The sequence below is a fragment of the Panicum virgatum genome, chromosome 9K (assembly GCF_016808335.1).
Source record: "Panicum virgatum strain AP13 chromosome 9K, P.virgatum_v5, whole genome shotgun sequence".
Lineage (NCBI taxonomy): Eukaryota > Viridiplantae > Streptophyta > Magnoliopsida > Poales > Poaceae > Panicum > Panicum virgatum.
The window spans coordinates 25621918-25640853 of NC_053144.1; the positions used below are offsets into that span (position 1 = coordinate 25621918).

The window sequence follows — 18936 nt, forward strand, 5'->3', positions numbered from 1 at the left end:
GCACGACACAACAGCAAATTTCTTGTGTCGAGCCATCACGATGGCCCAGTTCGGCCCGATGACCCGCCAGCCCGACGGGCCATAAGGTCCAAGACCTCTCTCTCTCCCTCTCTCTCCTACCGCCTCCTCTCATGCCCTCTGCATCCATCGTCGCCGCCTCCTCTCCGCGCCTCATTGAAGCAGGCCACCGGACTCTGGTCTCCGCCGTATCTGCCCGCGGACGTCGTAGGGGGAGCCAAGTTGTGATATCTGGGTGCAGCCGCACTAAGAAAAATTTCATAATCTCTTTGTCACTCCTAAATTTTCACCATGTTTTATTCACTATCTCAAATATGTTATGAAGTGACGCACCCTGCCCCCTCTGTTCTTCTCCAGCTCCGCCCCTATTTCCACGCATCGGGAAACACAAAAACTCGAAGCTTTTGAAGAACTTCATTGTGATACGAGTCATCAATCAATAACTCGGTATGTATACGGGGGACGCAATGTAATTCTCGCTGAAAAATGAACAGGGGGTCACATTGCACATGTATTGACAAAAAAGTATACTATATATCTCTAGGTACCCAGCATATTTATCGATACTATGTAAAGGCGACAGCATATCTGTATAAGTCCACCTAGCTAGCTACGTGCATACCAATATAATAATGCAATTAAAATTACTTCGAGGTGTCGCCCAACTCAAGCGCCAGAAGCCTGGTCCTGATCCTGGTTTCCTCCTCCCGGAGGGACTTGCGGAAGTCCAAGCATGCATCCTCGAGCCCTTGGCAGCTGTGTTGCTCAGCCAGCGCAAGGATGCTTGTCACCGTGGTTGCTTCAATGAGTTCGCATAGGCTTTCTTCGCATACCAGCTTCAACTTACGGAGATCGTAAACATCTGCCGCCACAAGTAAATGCTGCCACAACATGGTCGCATCGTACGTCACAACAATAGTCTTCGTCGAAGTCGTTGTCGCTCTCACCTAGAATCTCTGGCAGTGAGTCACAGTAGATGAACCTAAGCAACAACCTGAACACTTCCGGTTCCATGTCGTCTATGCGTATGGCGCTCGTCGTTGTGCCCTCTTTCATGGGGCCCAAGAGCGCCGCCCTGAAGACGGGAGACCGGGCTGCCAGCACGCAGCGATGCGCCATGAATGTCTCGCCGCCGACCTCGAACGTCACGTCGGCGCCCTCGCCGGACAGGAGGAGACCGCCTAGATGCTGCTGAATGCATGGTGGCGGTGACGGCACCACAACCGGCGAGGAAGAAGAAGAAGAACGCTCGGCGGCGTTTGCAGTAGTCCTGGTGACGACGATGTCGCACCTTACCGTGAAACTGTCGTTCTTGAGATGCCCTGATCGCTCGAACAGCCTTCTTTCCGCGAAGCATGGGTAGCCCCAACTGCAACACTCATCATCAGAGAGGTTCCAACGCCCCGACGTGCGGATGTGCGACGCCTCTTGCATCTCAACCTGATCGATGAAGCTGAAACCAAACTGGAAAGTCACATGCTCGTCGACAGGATGGCCATCTTCTTCGTCGTCGAGCTTGAGGTAGAAGGAGATGAAGTCTATATAACGATCTTCGCAGCCATTAGGGTAGTAATCGATGAGCCAACGGTAGCCTCCGACTCTGAATTGTTGAGACTCTATGCTCTCGCCATTGGGGGTGTTGCGTCTGGTGCGCGAGTACCCGCGGACCACGAACAGGTGGTACCCGCTGTCCGAGGAGTCGGCGGCGGTGTCCCAGGCTGATCCCGACGCCTGCTTGCCGTCGGCGATGAGAGAGACACCAGCAAACGACATGGATGGGGAACAGGCAAACCTGCCGGGATCTCCGCCCGGCGCGTACCGTGTGGATGCAGAGATACACTAGCAGCTTGGCGAAGATCGAGGAAAATAGAACTCGATCTGCAACCTCTTTTTTCTTTGTGAAAAAAAAAAAGATATATTGGTTTGATACGATCTCGTTGCTGGAGATATATAGGATCCAATTAAGTTGTACTTGTACAGATAAGGGATTCCATGGAAATATGGAGTGATGGAAACAAATTAAATGACCCCACAACGGGCAGACTCCAAACAATATTTGGGTTTAGATTCAATTCCTTAAATAAAATTATACTACATATCGACCACCGGTTGAAGATAGAAACCTTAGCCCAATATCTTGGTATATATGGACCCAAATTAAGGCCCTGTTTGCTATGGCTCCAACTCCATGTGGAGCAGCTCCACTCTAGAACTCATTCCAGGTGGAGCTGACTCCGGATGGAGTTGGAGCTATCTAGAGAGGATGTTTGGCTAGAATGGTGCTCCAGCTTCAAAACAGAGAATTTTTAGTGTACTGCCGTTATTGCCCTTTGTTAATAGCCTACTTGTCAGTCTCTCAATCCTCTCTCTTCTGCATGGCGGAGACAGTGGCTTGGGCCTCCCAACCAGCGGCTAGTGACCGCGGGGAGGATGGCGGCCGGAGCAGACAAGGCTGGAAGTGAGGCGAGCTCTGCTCACGGCGGTGATGGTGAAACAAGAAACAAAAGGTGTAGAGAAACAAGAAGGGCGGAGGTGGGGCGAGCTTTGCTCGCGACAGCCGACATTACTACAAAATTCTATTTTGCGAGACACTTCAAAATTGCCTCGGAGGTGGACAGGGCTTTTAACCGCCTCGGTTAATGCCTCGGATTAACCAAGGCAGTTATTTTTTATTAACGCAAAATAGATTAATTGAGGCGGTTGTCTTATTAACCGAGGTGGTTCCGTTAATCATTTACGGAGGCGGACATATGTAAGGCGTCCGCCTCCAAAAAATTAGGCCCAATCCATGGCCCACTCAGGCCCAATTAGTCTCTCTGAGTATAAATAGCAAGATGCCTGAGGGTTTCTCTCGGTCTCTCTCCCTCTTTATCTCTGTCTGGGCCGGCGCCTCACGCACTCCTCCTCCCCCCTCCGCCTCACACACTCCTCCTTCGGCGGCGGCCCCCCTACTCCGGCGGCAGCAGCAGCCGCGCGGGGCCTAGCCCCCTACTCCGGCGACGGCGGCGCGCGCGGGACGGGGACTGGCGGATCTGGATCCCTCGGCGGCGCTCCCCCGGCGGATTGATGGTTTTCTACCGCCTATCTGGCGACGCCCTAGGACGGGGTGCGCGGCGGCGCTCGTCACCGGCCTGGCGGCCCCGAGCAGGGGACGCGTGGAGGAGCGGCGACCCCGAGCCCATCCGGTGGCGGCCTGGGACGGGGCAAGCGGCGGCCTCGAGCTCGTCCCGGTGCCGAGCTCGTGGAGGGCGTGGTGGGCGGCAGCCAAGGACGGCGGCGGATCTGGCTCCAGCAGTGGCGTTGAGGCCGGATCCGGGTGCGTGGAGGCCGGATCCGAGCTCCCAACGGCGGACACGGCGGCCGACAGAGGTGCCGCGGTGGCCCGCGGCGGCTGGTGGCGCACCCAGCTCAGATGGGCTCGGCGGGCTCATTGTTTTTTTTACTTTTTTATTTGATTATAACCGAGGCGGGCATAGAAACCGCCTTGGTTAATGTAGCGATTAACCGAGGTGATAGCTCCGAGGCGGTTGCAAAAACCGCCTCGGTTAATGCCTTTTGCCCGCCTCGGTTAAGTTTTTTTTGTAATAGTGCGAGGGTTGAGGAGTCGGGCGGCGACTAGCGAGAGCAGAGATGGGACGAGCTCGTGGCGGCCAGCGGGGAGCCAATCTCGCGATGGTCCTCACAAAAGGTGAGCTGATCCAATGAGGGGCGGCGGGGCCGGTCGACAAGGATAGCGGAGCTGGGCGACATGGGGGCGGTGTCGGTGAGGAGGGCGGTGGGGCGGGTCAACGAGGGGCGCGGCGGAGCTGGGCGAGGAGGGCTGCCGAGCTGGGCGATATGGGGGTGGTGTCGGGTGAGGAGGGCGGCGGGGCCGGTTGACGAGGGGCAGCGGGGCTGATGGATGAGGAGGCCCGGCGGCGGGGCCGGTCGACGAGGATGGCTGGACCGGAATTGGAAGAGCGGCGGGGTGGGCGGGTCGCCGTGTGTAGATGGCGAGGTGGGGTTAGGCGAGGTGCCAGGGAGGTGGGGTTACGATGATGATGCGCCTCCAAGTCTGTAACTGAATTGGCTTTATAGTTTTTTTTTCGGAAAAAAAAGAGGTGGGCGATGGGTCCATCGCAGTGCTGGTGCGCCCCCGTGCCCGATGGATGCCGCGTGCCCTTCCAGCCCATCGGACAGCACCTGCTCAGCAACAGCTCCAATCGCTCGCTCTTTTCGTGTCGGCGCCGGCTCCGCTCCTTGCATTGTCCTTCCATGCAGCGGTGCGTCAAGCCTTCACTTCCCATGTCATGCCCGCTGCGCTGCGCTCCTGCTGGTGCCCCCACCCGCCGCGCCCCTAGCCCCCGAGCACCAGAGCCTTCGCCCCTAGCTAGTAGATCAGATAATACTGACCGAAAAGCCGGCGCGCCGACGCCCCTCCGATGGGGCCTCTGTGGGGTGGTGGGGCAACGGCGATGGCGGTGTTGTTGGCTTGGGGCTTGCCTTCTTCGCCCGACGTCCATGCTAGAGGGTTCCTTGGGAGAAAGCTATGGCGACGGCGACGCAGGTTTTGCGTCGATTTCCCTGTTGGGGGCGTCGTTTTCCTCTCTAGCACTATCATCCGAGGGTGAAAGCCCGGTCCTCTCCGGACGGGCGACGGTGGCTCCATTGGCGTCATCCCCTTCCTGAAGGCGTCGCATTTGGATTTTCGTCGTGGTTGGTGCGTGGAGGCGGGTCTTACTTTGTGAAGTCGGAGCTGCCGCGTTCGAAACGTGGCTCGGCAACGATGACACGCTGTGAGCCCCCTCCTCCGAAGGCCGGGTCTCTGCTGGGCCTGCTTCCGCTGGGCGTGAGGCGTTGGTTCGTGATCGGAAGTCGGAGCTGCTCTTCGGTGGTTTGAGCTTGGCAACAATGACCGGTTGCGGCCGCTTGCTTCGGACCCGTCGGTGAGTGGCTCGTGGGTGGCTTGTCATGAGAAGTCGGAGCTGCATAGCTTGCTCTATGCTCGGCAACGATGACCCATGGCGGTGCGTCGTGTTTGTGCTCAATCATGTTGCGTGGGTTGGTTAGCCCCTCAGACGCCTCCTTTCGGTATTTCATTGGTTAACCTTTCTTGTACATAAAATTTCTTTTGTCTTAATTGAGTGGCAGAGCTCCTGCCACTATGTTAAAAAAAAAGCAGCCAAAGCAGTACGTGAACGGGGAATTAAGATAGTAAAATCAAAAAGGTTTTGAGCTGGAACAGACAGCTTAAACGCAACAGATACTGAAAATGAGGAGTTTAAGCCTCGATAGTACTATGCTAGCGCCTTACGAAACAAGGGACTGACTACCTGGAAAAAGCCAACGGAATAGAAACAAAAGCTTAAAGCTCAGGGCATCATATAACTTAGGAAAGAAAGACCAGCAGGATCCCAAATTCCCAATTCCCAGACATTCTTCGTCCCGTAGCTTTTTGGTTACTCACTTCTAGCTTCATCACCAATCAGCTCAATCTACCTTACTCAAGTCCTGCAAAAAAGCCAAAAGAAAAAAGAATCGCTCTGAATCAGTATATATGAATACAACAACAACAAAGACTTTTTTTCCCAAGCAAGTTGGGGTAGATTAGAGATGAAATCCGAAAGAAATAAGTTCAAAGTTCAGGCACATTGATAGCTAGTCTCCAAGCGCTCCTATCCAAAGCTATCTCTTCAGAGATATTCCAATCCTTAAGGTCTCTCTTAACCGACTCATCCCACGTCAGTTTAGGTCTACCTCTACCCCTCTTTATATTATCGACCCGCTCAAGAACCCCATTACGCACCGGCGCCTCAAGAGGCCTTCGTTGGACATGTCCAAACCATCTCAGCCGATGCTGGATAAGTTTCTCCTCAATTGGTGCCACCCCGACCCTATCCCGAATAACTTCGTTCCGGACTCTATCCCTCCTTGTGTGCCCGCAAAACCACCGCAACATCCGCATCTCTGCTACACTCAGTTGCTGGACATGTCGGCTTTTTGTAGTCCAACATTCAGCACCGTATAACATCGCCGGACGAATTGTTGTCCTATAGAATTTGTCTTTTAGCTTTTGTAGCACCCTCTTGTCACAAAGGATGCTAGAAGATTGCCGCCATTTCAACCAGCCAGCTGAAATTCTATGCCTAACATCTTCATCAATGTCGCCATCCTTTTGTAGCACCGATCCTAAATACCGAAAAGTATCCTTCTAGACCACCACTTGCCCATCTAGACTAACGTCTCCCCCCTCATGCACAACTCTCGGTTTTGGTGCACAGCTGAAATCGCACATCATGTACTCGGTTTTGGTCCTACTAAGTCTGAACCCTTTCGACTCTAACGTGCGTCTCCACAGCTCTAACTTCCTATTAACCCCTGCCCTACTCTCGTCAACTAGCACCACATCATCAGCAAAGAGCATACACCAAGGGATCTCACCTTGTATATCCCTTGTGACCTTATCCATCACTAAAGCAAATAAATAAGGGCTCAATGCTGACCCCTGGTGTAGACCTATGTTAATAGGAAAGTCAGTGGTGTTACCATCACATGTCCGGACAAACGTCGTCGCATCCTTGTACATATCCTTAATGAGGGTAATGTATTTAGTTGGGACTTTGTACTTCTCCAAAGCTCACCACATGACATTTCTCGGTAATTTGTCATACGCTTTCTCAAGGTCAATGAAGACCATGTGCGAGTCCTTCTGCTCCCTATAACTCTCCATCAATTGTCGTATTAAGAAAATCGTCTCCATGGTTGACCTTCTAGGCATAAACCCAAATTGGTTTTTGGGTCACACTTGTCACTCTTCTTAGGCGATGCTCGATAACCCTCTCCCAAACCTTCATCGTATGGCTCATCAGCTTAATCCCACGGTAGTTAGTACAACTCTGAACATCGCCCTTGTTTTTGAAGATAGATACTAATATATTTTTCCTTCATTCTTCCGGCATCTTGGAATCATTATATATGAATGTTCTAAAAAAAAGAATCACTATATATGAATAGGATTATATAAACTTTTATTGGTCACTATGTAGGATTAGTAATTTTTCATGTAGTAGTACATACCAATGACAATGAGTACCATCACTTGTCAGTTATCATGCTTAAGTGACGCAAGCTTGGCAATGAGATCTATCAGGGCTGAAGGGCAGCTGCTTCCCAGCTGTTCCAAGCCGCCGGCCGCCATCACGTCCTGCAGATGAGCAGGGCAGTCAAGGAAGTTCAAGCAGTCCTCCTTCAGCTCTAGGCAATGGTGCTCCTCAGCTAGCGCGAGGATGTTCGCGACTGTGCTCGTGTTGATGGAGCTGTCACACAGCTCTTGTTCGCAGATCAGCCTCAACCTCGGGAGATCATATCTATCTGCCGCAACAAGCAAGTGCTGCCACATCACGTCTTCTTCCTCTGTTTCCAGCTCCGGCACTGAATCACTATTGATGAAGTCAAGTAAATGCTTGAACACCTGTTCCTCCATGTCGTTCACATGTATGACACTGGTACTTGTGCCCTCCTTCATGGGGCCAAAGAGCTGAGCCTTGAAGACGGCGGACCGGGCTGCAAGCACGCACCGGTGTGCGGCAAACTTCGCATTGCCGACCTGAAACGTCACATCGGCGCCCACGCCGGACTTAAGGAGGCCAGAGATATCCTGTTCAATATCAAGCTCTGTTCGGTTTGCTGATGCTGGTGCCAGCTGCGGCTGGGGCTGGTGACCGTTATCACACATAGTCACTGTAGCTACAGTGCGAAACAGCCACTCCAGCTAGCGCTTGTTGCCCAACCGAACAGGGCGGTGCCAGAAGCATAGAATTGACCGGAGCTGCTGCAGTAGCATCAGCGATGCTAACGTCCTTGTTGATGACGATGTCACACCGTAAGGTGAAACTGTCATTGTTGAGATATTTTGACTTCTCAAAGATTTTCCTCTTCGTTAAACAGGGGAAACTAATATCATAATAATCACTAGAGAATCCACAAGTTTCGTTTGCACGAGCAAGCAATACCGAGTCGCTGTTGTGAGCCTGATCAACGACGAAGCTGAACTCATACTGCGCCATCACAGGATCCACAACATTACCTTGACCAAGGACGAGATAAAAGGTTAGCTTGCCGTCATGGCCTGATTCGTAGCCATTGGGGTAGCACTCGATAACCCAGCGGTAGCCTCCGACTCTGAAATGGCGAGATGCAATAATGCACTTGCTGCCATTGGGGCGGTCCTTGATGCGCGAGTACCCATTGACAACTAGCAGGTGGTACCCACTGTACTTGACGGGCATGGTGGCCGAGGCATCTTGCGGCGGACTGCCGCCGCCTCCGACGACAGATACGCCGGCGAACGAAGACATGGCCATGACTTCAGAACTGATACGAGGTGGTGTTGCTTCAGAGCTGGCACTTTCTAAAGAGAGAAACTAGATCGGAACTGGAACTATGGCGGAGCACAGGCACATGCCCCTTCCTCTTCCCTTCCCGTGGTCTTCTATTCTCATTATAGCTGCTATTATACGAGCTGAAATCCCCAAGCGGCGGGCGCCGCACCAAATGAATGTGTGGAGTGAAAAGAGAAGGCACGACCCCTCGTCTCCGCGCGCTCCTCGAGAGCTGAACGCTTGAGGAAGCCGAGGAGCCTTGGGCAAGCAGTGGGGAGCGCGTCACCACTCACCTCAGCCGGTGCACCTGGCCCACCAAAGAAAACGAGCAGGCAGCAACTCAAGGCATGTATAATGGTGTACACATACAATGAAATAGACAACTAAAGACTTTATTGCAAGAAGAGTGGGGCTGTGTTTAGACGGAGGGAAAAGAGAATGTGAAAAGTCACATCGGATAGTGTAGTATACTATAGTATTTTTTGTTTGTTTGTAGTAATTGTTGTCCTACCATGATCTAATTAGACTCAAAAGATTCGTCTCGTCGTGTACATCAAAACTATGTAATTAGTTTTTTTATTTACCTATATTTAATGCTTCATATATGTGTCATTTGTTATATTTAATGTTTTGATATGATGTCGATGTGATGGAAAGTTTGGAATTGGGGGGAGTTTTTTTGAACTAAACACAGCCTGGGTTGAAAATATCTCTGACTCATCTCTCTCGCGTCTCTCTCAGCCACTCATTTCTCTCCCCCGTGCTTGCATATCTCCACGGCTCCACAAACCAACTCCCTCCATGGCAGGGCGGGGCTGCTGCCGGCTAGCCAGAGGACGTGCGAGCGGCTGCCGGCGAGCGTGGCGTGGGAGGCAGCGAGGCTAGGCGCGGAGGCCAGCGCTGGCGCCACACCCCTCCTGTTGCCGGGCGCGGCGGCGCAGCAGCCAGCAAGGCGTGGTGGGCGCGAGCAGCTCGGCGCTGCGCAGGCGGCACCGAGGGCGGCGACGACTGGCTCGGCTCGTGCGTCGACGCGGCGGCCGGCTCAACGCGGAGGCCAGCACTGGATCCGCACCACTCCTCCTGGTGCCAAGTGCGGCGGCGCGGCATGGCGAGCGCGGGCGGAAGGTAGTTGCCCGCCAAATTGGGAGCGCGAGCAGGAACTCGCATGGGATCCGTCGTCGCCGTCATCATCTCACAGCTGCTGCTACAGCGGAGGCGCCAAGTCGTCGCTTTCCCTCGGGCAACGGGGCGAGGCCGTCGCCTCCCAATTTAGTCTCGAAAATTATAATAAATCGGCAATAGACGGCATAATAATTGTTGTTGTTACGCCCTCAGCGTGCAGTTTTTATGATTGTTTTTAGTCAGTTTTAGTGAGAGTTTTATGGAGGATTTTATAATATTAAATACTATTATTTTTGCTGACATGACAAAGATAGAAGGATGGAGTTTTATGTGGTATGAGGAGAATTTCATCACCATAAAATTCATTTGACACGATTATTTAGTTTTCAGTCTAGATATTTGTGTCCATGAAAATCTCATTAAGACTGGCCTTAAGGAAAGCATCGTCTGCAGATGAACAAAAACTCAGAAAGCGAGAGAATCGGCCCACATCACTCATCCAATCTACAGCTCACGGGCCATAAGCCCAGCAAACGTTCTAAGTCCTGGTGGTACTAATAGTAATATAGTACAACTAACTACATATGACAAACAAATAAGGACAAGAAAGTTTTTTCACGCCACCACTAATTTGCATAAAAGAAATTAGAATTGCAGTCTTTATGGGACTGAGGCAGCAGGCTCTATTTGGCCGGGTTTCTTGAGCGACTTCTCCAGAATTATAGCCCAACTGTCCAAAATGAAATGGATCCAAGTCTCCGGTAGTGAAGCCGGAAAGAAGCTGCCAACAGGCTTTACACTGGGTGATGAGTTTGACGACCCAAAAATAATGGCTCTCATTGGTTTCACCTTCACCTCATATAGTTCTTTGTGAAAATATTGAACCTCTGCCCACAAGGTGCTCATCGGTGATGCACGGTTGGAAAACTCTCGTCGCCGTCCCCCGCGTCGTCTCCACGAGGCGACCGAGGGAGCCCCCACTGCCGCGTCCCAGTCCCCCTCCACCGCGCCCTTGTGCGGCTGCCGCCGCCACCCAGGCCGGCAGCGGCGCCGGCGGCAGCGGCCAGCGGTGGCTCCAAGTGGCGGCCCTGCTTTTTCACTTCCCTTCTCCTCTACCCCGCCTCCTTCCCAATCTTCCCCATCGGCTCAGTCCCTATTCCGTTGGACGTTGAATCGAAGCTCCTGGTCGCCGAATCCATGAATCTCGTGGCCGAATCCGTGCATCTAGTGGTGGAACCGCACGGATTCGGCTGCGGGCAGTGTCTTCTCCGGCATGGTGGTGCAGCAACCTCCGGTCGCCGGCCATGCTTCTATCTGCTACCCTGGGTCGCCGGATTGGGGTTGAGGCTCACCCTCCACGAAGCCTCGCCGGATCCGGTGGCTCGGCAGTAGGGCGAAGCAGTAAACAGTGCGGGGCTGCGAGGAGACGGGCGCGCTTCTGGTGGTGGTGTTGAGGACAACTGATACTTCAACAGTTCATACTGTCGCTCGCCGGCTTCGATCTGCGTGGCTGACCGTGACCAGCTGCTCGATCCGAGGCATGCTTGCTACAAGTGTGGGTGGCCCGCCGCCGCCCCTGGCGGCCGTGGCTCTGGCTCTGGTGTCCCTTCAGTGGCCATGGTGGCCGGCTCGGTGGGGCCCGGAGGGCTTCCTTGGCCCCATGTTGCTCGCTTTGTCTAGCTTCTTGGCGTCGCGTCGTTGAGGGAAGGAAGGGGGTTCAGGCGAAAGCCATGGCCATTTTTGGGTCGATGACGACGACATCCTCGGGAGTCATCTACCTTGTTGAAGGCGTCATCCGTTCCCCTTTCCCTGCTCTCCAGCTAGCTTTCTAGGTGAAAACCTTGACCTTCTGGTCCGGCAACGGTGGCGCCAATGGCGTCACTTCATCTTTTGAGGCTTTGCTATCAATGCTCTGTCAGCTTTGAGGCCTACCCTACCCACCTTGTTCAAGCGCCGCGGAGGTTGCCACTGTCACCTGACCCTCTGATCCTGCCTTTGCTTCTTCTTCCCGCCATAACTTTTAGTTGCTCAGGTCACTTTTCGTCAGGCGGATGCTTTGCCGCCTTGTTAGTTGAAATTCGTTTAGGTGGATGCTTTGCCACCTCGACTTTATTCGGACGGATATTTTGCCGTTGGGGTTAGAACTGGTCGTGCCTTTCGGTGGACGGATGCTTTGCCACCTCTCTCGGTTCAGGGGGATGCTTTGCCCGTAGTTCTTCTTCCCCTTTGGCGAATGCTTTGCTGCTGGGGATCTTGGATTTTACATGAGTATATCTATGCGGTGAACATATGATATGATATGATATAATTTAGTAAAAAAAATTGTTGTACTTTTAGATATATACTTTTATGTAACTAATTCATATCTACATTTTTCATAGTACAATTATTGTGAAGTTTTTATGGTATTATAATCATTATTTTATTAAGCTGTAGTAAATAAAATTCATGCTCATTGGATAATGTATGCCTGAGTTATAGATTCAGGAGTTTGATTCCACATCGGATTTTTCAATTGCTCAAGCATAATTGACCCAACAAATATGAAATTTTTACTACAACTCAAAAATATAATTATTGGACCACTATATATATTTCACCATAATTGGACTTTTTTTATTGCAACAGCTAGCGCAAGTTCTTTTAATAGGCCCATTAACTATGATTGCCCAGTAGGCAATTCCTTGCCCGTCTTCTTCTTCACCTGGTCATTCCCCATTCTGTTGGGATCTTCACTCAGTAGTCGACCAAACAGGGAGCATAAACACGTGGGAATTGGACAGTAATGAAAGGCGAAATGTCAAATTATCTAGTAATTAGCTAGAAAATTCAACCCGTTACAAAGTGAAGGGGAGGGGCTATTTATACCCCGAACCTTCATCCTGTTATTCCTAAATTGCCTCTCTCCAACTCACCGCCGGCTCATAATTCACTTGGCACACAGTAATTACAATGGGTAGGAGTGTACAAATCGGACCTTTTCATGTGTTCACGTTTTCCACACACGCACCCACGCCAAACGAAGGTGTTCACGATCTTCGCGCTTTGTTCCCAGTCTTGGACTTCTCTTCCTTCGGACATGCAGAACCTCCGGGAGCTTGGCACTTCTCGAGCCGTCCCCGTTCGAGTGCGTCGTCCGCCTCCCTTGGGCCTTCGACACCCCGAAGGTGGGGTCGTGGGCGTCGGGCGCTGTCACGTCCCGCTTGTAACCTTCGGTTCGCCATTCACGTGAGACTTTTCGGCTCGTTCGCAACCTGCGGTCAAGGGAAAAAGTGTGTCTGCATATCCCGAAGGTCAGGTTCGGGCAAGACGTCCTTTGGGGCGCGCACCCGGAGGTAGTTAGGTAGCGGTCCTGTAAGGAACATGGCCCCAATTAGGCCATTATTTGTGATTTTGGTGATTGAGTGACCACATAATCAATGTGATTAACAAATTTGCGAGATCACATTTGTAGGATGATTAGCTCCCATGGATATAATTCAACATATCCAATCCACCGCCAAGATGCCAAGTCCAATCAGTCGTATAGATGCAAAAGCAAAACCCTAAATCCAAATGATCGCCACAACGAATTGGACGAAAATGATGCAGAATCAGCAGCACTGGTTAAATCGACGCTGCACCATTGGTGCATTCGATGGTTATCGGATAGACCGAAGCCTAAGCATCGGTGCAAGTTTTGGTGCCAGATGGAAACAAGTCATATAGCTCTTAGGTACCGATTTAACCGACGGGTCACTCAGAGGCATCGGTGCAATCAACGTACTATTGTCCAGAGACGATGTCGAGTGCACAACAGACAAGTCTTCAGCACCGGAAGAACTGATGCCCCATCAGAGCAAGCGTCGGTGCAATGACATCAGCAAGAAAAGGATCAAGTGCAACGACTACGTGAAGATCAAGTGTCACCGGTTTAACCGACGCTCAAGCATCGATTTAACCGATGGTCTCAGAGATTGCTGCGGCTGTGTCAGAGAAGCCAACGGCTACTTCAGAGTTTAGTGTGACCGGAAGAACCGATGCCCTAGCACCGGAAGTTCCGACGCCTACGCAGAAAAGTGTCCAACGGCTCCAAACGGCTAGTTCAAGTTTGATATCTATATATATATGTGTGTGTGTGTGTGTGTTCCCTCCGGCCATTTGAAGCTTGCTGGAGTTCCAAAACATCACACATACACCCAAGAACACTTTCAAGCCATCCAAGAGGGTAGAGATCAAATCCTTAGTCCTTAGCACAAGTTTTGTGAGTGTTAGTGCTAGGTTAGCTCCTAAGTGAGTGAGAGAGCAAGGTGTTGTTTGCCTTGTGCACTGGTTCTAGAGTGAACCACTCTTGTATCTCGGTGCGCCCGCCCCTTGGAGCATTGGTGGCTCGCCGGCAAGTCAACGACCCTCCGGCTTGGTGTGGAGCGGTGTCGACAACATTGTGCGGGGGACGGAGACCCCTCCTTCGTGGGCAAGCTCCCTTAGTGGAAAGCGGGATCAAGGTGATCGTGATTGTGTTTACAGAAGAGACTTGATTGCCGGGAAGCGATACTCTTCGTGAGTGCTTCAACAACATGGATGTAGGGGCGCCTTTGTGGCAATTCAAACTACGGGATAAATCATCGTGTCGGGAGTTTGCTTCATCTCATCCCTCTCCTTTAAGCTTTCGCATTTCTTATTGCAATCTTTGTGTCTTTACTTTCTTAGTATAGTTCTTTGCTAGGATTGGCTATAGATTGCAAAACTCTTTTGGGACGAGAGTTTGACACTAAAAGAACCATAGTTGCACATATAGTTAGCATGATCTAGTTTATGTTTTGTGCAAAAATAGTTGGAGGCATAAGTTAAGATTTTTAGAGTGTCTAATTCACCTTCTCCTTCTTTTAGACTAGAGTACCGGATCACTTTCAGATCCCCAACACACTCCTTCGCAGTCCCTGACGGCCTCGACCCGCTCCGCACGCCCCCAGGCCCCGACTAGGTGAGGAGGCTTGTGTCTTCCGTATCTGCCGTCCCGTCCCTTTCTTGTCGTTGCCGTCTGGGACTGGGATTGTGGGAGAGACTTGAACAGAGGACAACGGGAGGGAGATCAAGAATGGGAGAGAGGTGCAGGTGCTCGGCTGGTGAGGGTATTTTTATCCGGTCGAAAACACAGGCCAACGGAGTTGACGGCAATGTCAGGATGAAAGTTGATTACTTGATTCATCATAGCATGCAACTGCAAGGGAACCACGTTGCATCAACAACTGAAGAATCTCCAGCTGATATACAAACACAAATTCATATAGATTATCATGTTTTTATTTCCAAAAATAGCTAGCCAGTATGCACTTAAATTTGGAGATGGACTACGTACACACCACTCTTCTAGAGATCCAGATAAAAATTAACATCACCGATAACTCTCTTAATTAGACTCTTAGGACTACTAACATTAGTTGAGCCAAAAGTTATCATGGCCTCACACTAAGGATTCTCTTCTGCAACCTGTGCTGCCGCTGGACAAAGTCACCACCATCACCATGCGCCCATCAGACCCTCGCGCCACGCTGGTCTCGCACGACGACGTCGCGGTTGATCAATCGGACCACGGTGTCCATGGACGGGCGGCTGGCCGGGTGATCCTGCAGGCACTGCAAAGCTATTCTCCCGAGCTGCATGCATGCACGAACGCCACCAACGGGGTTAGGCTTCTTCTGCGTTGTGTTGTGTGTATGTAGGCCAAGTAAGTGTTTACAGGAGTGAGTGACAAATAGAGAGAGCTAATAGTAAACCTTGAGAGCTCCGGCAGGAGGGTACTGATCGCCAAGCTTGGGGTCGATGCATTCCTCGACTCTGCCTTGAGCCAGCAATGGACGTGCCTGGTATAGACAAAATACAATACGATACGATAATTCGAAGCATGCAGGAAGCAGCAATCTGTCAGGGTTTGCACAGCACTGCGCTGAGAATATGCTTATTAATTATTATTATTATTACGAGCTGGCACTGCGCTGAGAATATGCTTATTAATTATCATTATATTAATTAATTAATTAATTAATTACCCAGAACATGAGGAATTGCTGAACCCTTGTCCCTGGCAACGTGTTGTCGTGAGGCTTCCTCCCTGTCAGGAGCTCCAGAAGCACCACCCCGAAGCTGAACACGTCCATCTTACGTCCTGAGCACATGAGCCTGGACCCCAAATCATCCATCGATCAGTCACAAACCAGCAGCCAGCAGCTGCAGCTCGGGAGATGAGGGCGCTTACTCCATCGGATGGTAGTACCCGACCTCGGTGTCGGGCACATACCGGATCACGGTTTGGGTGAGGTCCTGATCAGCCAGCTGCTGCTTCTGCTTGAACACGTCGTGCTCGGCGATCTTGGCCCTGAAGCCCTGGAACAGCAGGACGCTGGTGGACCGGACGCCTCGGTGCGTCACCGCCGCCGCGTGCAGGTACGCCAGCCCCGCCGCAGCGTCCAGCGCGATCCGCACGCGCTGCTCCCAGCCCAGCGTCGCGGTCGCCGGCGGCGGCCGGCGGATGCTCGTGCTGGCCGGCGCTGGCGCCCCCCTCGGCCCTGCCAGCGGCGGTCGCGTACCGTGCAGGACGTCGTGGAGGGTGCCCACGTCGGCGAGCTCGTAGAGCAGCACGGGGAGGCCGGCGGTGATGCTGTAGCCGAGCAGCCGGACCACGTTCTCGTGCCGGAGCTTCGAAGCGGCCGCGACCTGCTCCCGCAGGATCCCGGCGGCGGCGGGCGGCGCCCTGATGAGCCTCTTGGCGGCGGCGGCCCTGCCGCCCCGCAGCGTCGCCCTGAACACCTCGGCGTGCTCGCCGCGCCCGATGAGCCTCGAGGCCGAGAACTTGGCGGTCGCCTCCTTGAGCTCGCGCGGGGTCAGCTCCGGCACGCCAGCGGCGATGGCCACCTCTCTCCTCCTGTTGCCTGATGGACAAGAACCACGGATCATATCACGGTGTTCAGATCAGATGGAACAGCGCTAGCTAGCTGCCTACTAGCTAGAGCGGGGAACGACGCGTACCAGGACGTGCTATCTCTACCGAGTCATCGTCGTCCTTGGACGACGAGCACATGACGCATCCCAGCAGGGCCGCGTTCATCCACCCCATCTTTAATTTGGCCGAGAAAGTTGGGCAACGAGCGAGAGAGGCCAACAAAGAACTTGTGGAGGTCGATCGGAGGGCAGAAATATAGCAGCAGAGATTGGAAGACAGGAGTGCTACAGATCTAGAGAAGGGGGAGCTGTGGGATTGCAATGGACCGTCTCTCCATTATCCTCAGTTCCTCACTGCAGTGCTGACCGGCTGACTTTTTTAGTGCGCCATTATTTGCGACTTGCGAGCTGCGACCGGCTCCAGCACAGAATCAACAGCCAGCAAAAAGCACCTGAAGGATGGTAAGCACGGACCGAGCTACAAGGACGGTCACAGTCACAGTCAGATTCACACAGCTGCTACGGTGGTGTTTGTGCGCGTCGTGATGGACCCGACGAAGACTATCGATGATCGACTTGATAGCTAGCTGCAGCAGGTGGGAAGGTTGACGGAAGCGCTCCGGTTTCCAGTTTGGGCTAGAACGTGAACGTCTCGGCCACGGCCCCCGGCTCTCTGCTGGCGTGCTGGATCCCAAACGAGTGCTCAGCTCTGTCACTCTCAGCGAGTCAGCGTAGTACAATGCAAGCAAGCCACGTATCCATCGATGGGACGATGACGAATTGACAATACAGATCAACCATTACCATTGCTGGTGGCCCGGTGCTAGCTGCTATATTTGTCTCTCCCAGGCCTTCCCGTGGAACTGGACGAAACGGACGACTTCCAAAGCCAGTATGTTGCGGGGTGCATCACGTTATGGAGGGAAGACTTGGAGAGATCTATCGGAGCATCTCAAGGATGACTCTTATTAAGGTCATGTTTGGATGACACCGTGAATTTTTTTTCAAAAAAAGACGAATGTATGTATAAAGTACTAAACGAAGTTTATTTGCGATACCTTTTTATGGATGGGTGTAACTTTTCGAGACGAATCTAATGAGCCAAGTTTCATCATGATTGGCTACAGTGATGTTACAGTAACCGAGCCTAATCATCCCCTAATCGTACGGTCAAATGCCTCATTAGGTATAATAACTGCTACAGTACCATAGTTGTGGAGGTGGTTTGATAATTAGAATTTATTTAATACCTCTAATCAATGGTCAAAGCACCAAAAAAATTTCATGAAAATTTTTTCAGGGGCCATCCAAACACGGCCTAAACTCTTATTAAGCAAGCAATTCGATGGCTCCTTCATGACTAGTAACTACCTAGTGACATCATTATTAAGTATTTACAGAAATTGATCACTAATCTATTTCTTCATAACAGTTTTGATGAGCGGGTAAAAACAACACTTTAGAAAATAATTCAGCTATTTGGGAGGCTTTCCAAATTTCACCCCTGTCACCCACGTAAAGCTCGAGCTCGCCTTCCAAATTACGATCTCTCAGCTTCCAAATTTTTAAATCCTTGTGCCACTTTTCTTCCACCGTTCCTATGCCCACCGAGCTCCCCCTGATCTTGTCCTTTCCCTTCTATCTCTGCCCCAGCGCGAATGCTGCAATCCGTAATTTATTTTCCTTCCACCTCGCTTCTTGCCTTTTCTTTCATGCACGGGAATTAGCATCTCGATGTTGTTATTCTTTCAATTCCTATTAGCACAGGGCCATAACGTTCTTTCCTGCCTCCCATTCCTAGTACGTGATTGCTTCTTTCCAATCACGCACATCCCGGCGAAATCCTTCTGCTGCCTGCCCTACTCGCCGTTTGTTGCATCCTCCCCGCACGCGATGCAGCGACGTCGTCACCGACCACGCCGAGGTCTTCATCCGTCCAGAACGGCGTTTCTGGCATACTTGACATGGAGGCTCAGGTGTTCAGGGCGCTTTTCTGTTTTTTCGTGTACACCGACTCGTTTCCTGACATGACGAAAGAAGATGGGGAAGATGTCATGGCCCAGCATCTGCTCGTTGCGGCTGATAGGTACAGCATGGAGAGGCTCAAGCTGATGTGCGAGGAGAAACTGTGCCAGTACATTGATGTCGGCTCGGTAGCAACCATACTGGCGCTGGCCGAGCAGCACCACTGCCACGGGCTCAAGAAGGCGTGCTTCTGTTTTCTGAGCTCTCCTGAAAGGCTGAAAATCGAAGGGCGTTTGTGGAGAGTGAAGGCTTTGAGCATCTCAGCACAAGCTGCCCCTCTATCACAAAGGAGTTGATCATTCTCCAGTGATACTGATACTACTTATTAGCAGTGGTTGCTTATAGTTCGTTTGGGGACTAGCTAATCATCACAGGTAGCAGCAGTTCAGTTATTGTAGTTTCAATTTTCTACGCTTCGATCAGCTGCCACCGTAGACCATCCACATCGCAATCCATGCATGCTCCCGAGAAGATGTTAGAGCAGTCTTAGTTG

General features: G+C 51.8%; 3 protein-coding genes and 1 pseudogene across 3 annotated transcripts; 1 reads left to right on the forward strand and 3 right to left on the reverse strand.

Annotated features, from left to right (window-relative positions):
* Positions 1-662: 662 nt before the first annotated feature.
* LOC120647878 lies at positions 663-1791 on the reverse strand (annotated as a pseudogene).
* Positions 1792-5202: 3411 nt separating this feature from the next.
* LOC120647879 (BTB/POZ and MATH domain-containing protein 2-like) lies at positions 5203-8360 on the reverse strand. Its single transcript, XM_039924695.1, has 3 exons — positions 8010-8360; positions 7075-7711; positions 5203-5508 (listed from the first exon to the last, which is right to left on the reverse strand). Exons 1-2 carry the CDS (start codon positions 8358-8360, stop codon positions 7100-7102), a joined length of 963 nt encoding a protein of 320 aa, XP_039780629.1. The 3' UTR covers positions 5203-5508; positions 7075-7099.
* A 6461-nt stretch (positions 8361-14821) lies between these two features.
* LOC120648633 (PTI1-like tyrosine-protein kinase 3) lies at positions 14822-16511 on the reverse strand. The gene is made up of 4 exons (XM_039925354.1): positions 15736-16511; positions 15530-15659; positions 15257-15343; positions 14822-15136 (listed from the first exon to the last, which is right to left on the reverse strand). Exons 1-4 carry the CDS (start codon positions 16431-16433, stop codon positions 15014-15016), a joined length of 1038 nt encoding a protein of 345 aa, XP_039781288.1. The 5' UTR covers positions 16434-16511; the 3' UTR covers positions 14822-15013.
* A 1871-nt stretch (positions 16512-18382) lies between these two features.
* LOC120647880 (BTB/POZ and MATH domain-containing protein 1-like) lies at positions 18383-18739 on the forward strand. The gene has a single exon (XM_039924696.1). The coding sequence runs from the start codon at positions 18383-18385 to the stop codon at positions 18737-18739; it is 357 nt and encodes a 118-aa protein (XP_039780630.1).
* The last annotated feature ends 197 nt before the right edge of the window (positions 18740-18936 follow it).

Excerpts from the sequence above, each read along its gene's own strand:
- LOC120647879 (XM_039924695.1), bottom strand. The coding sequence starts at position 8,360 with ATGGCCATGTCTTCGTTCGCCGGCGTATCTGTCGTCGGAGGCGGCGGC. Across the intron at positions 7,712-8,009 it reads AGGCTCACAACAGCGACTCG|CCCCAGCCGCAGCTGGCACC; the intron begins GTATTGCTTGCT and ends AACGGTCACCAG.
- LOC120648633 (XM_039925354.1), bottom strand. The coding sequence starts at position 16,433 with ATGATCCGTGGTTCTTGTCCATCAGGCAACAGGAGGAGAGAGGTGGCC. Across the intron at positions 15,344-15,529 it reads AGCAATTCCTCATGTTCTGG|GCACGTCCATTGCTGGCTCA; the intron begins GTAATTAATTAA and ends TGTCTATACCAG. Across the intron at positions 15,137-15,256 it reads CTCCTGCCGGAGCTCTCAAG|CTCGGGAGAATAGCTTTGCA; the intron begins GTTTACTATTAG and ends GCATGCATGCAG.
- LOC120647880 (XM_039924696.1), top strand. The coding sequence starts at position 18,383 with ATGGAGGCTCAGGTGTTCAGGGCGCTTTTCTGTTTTTTCGTGTACACC.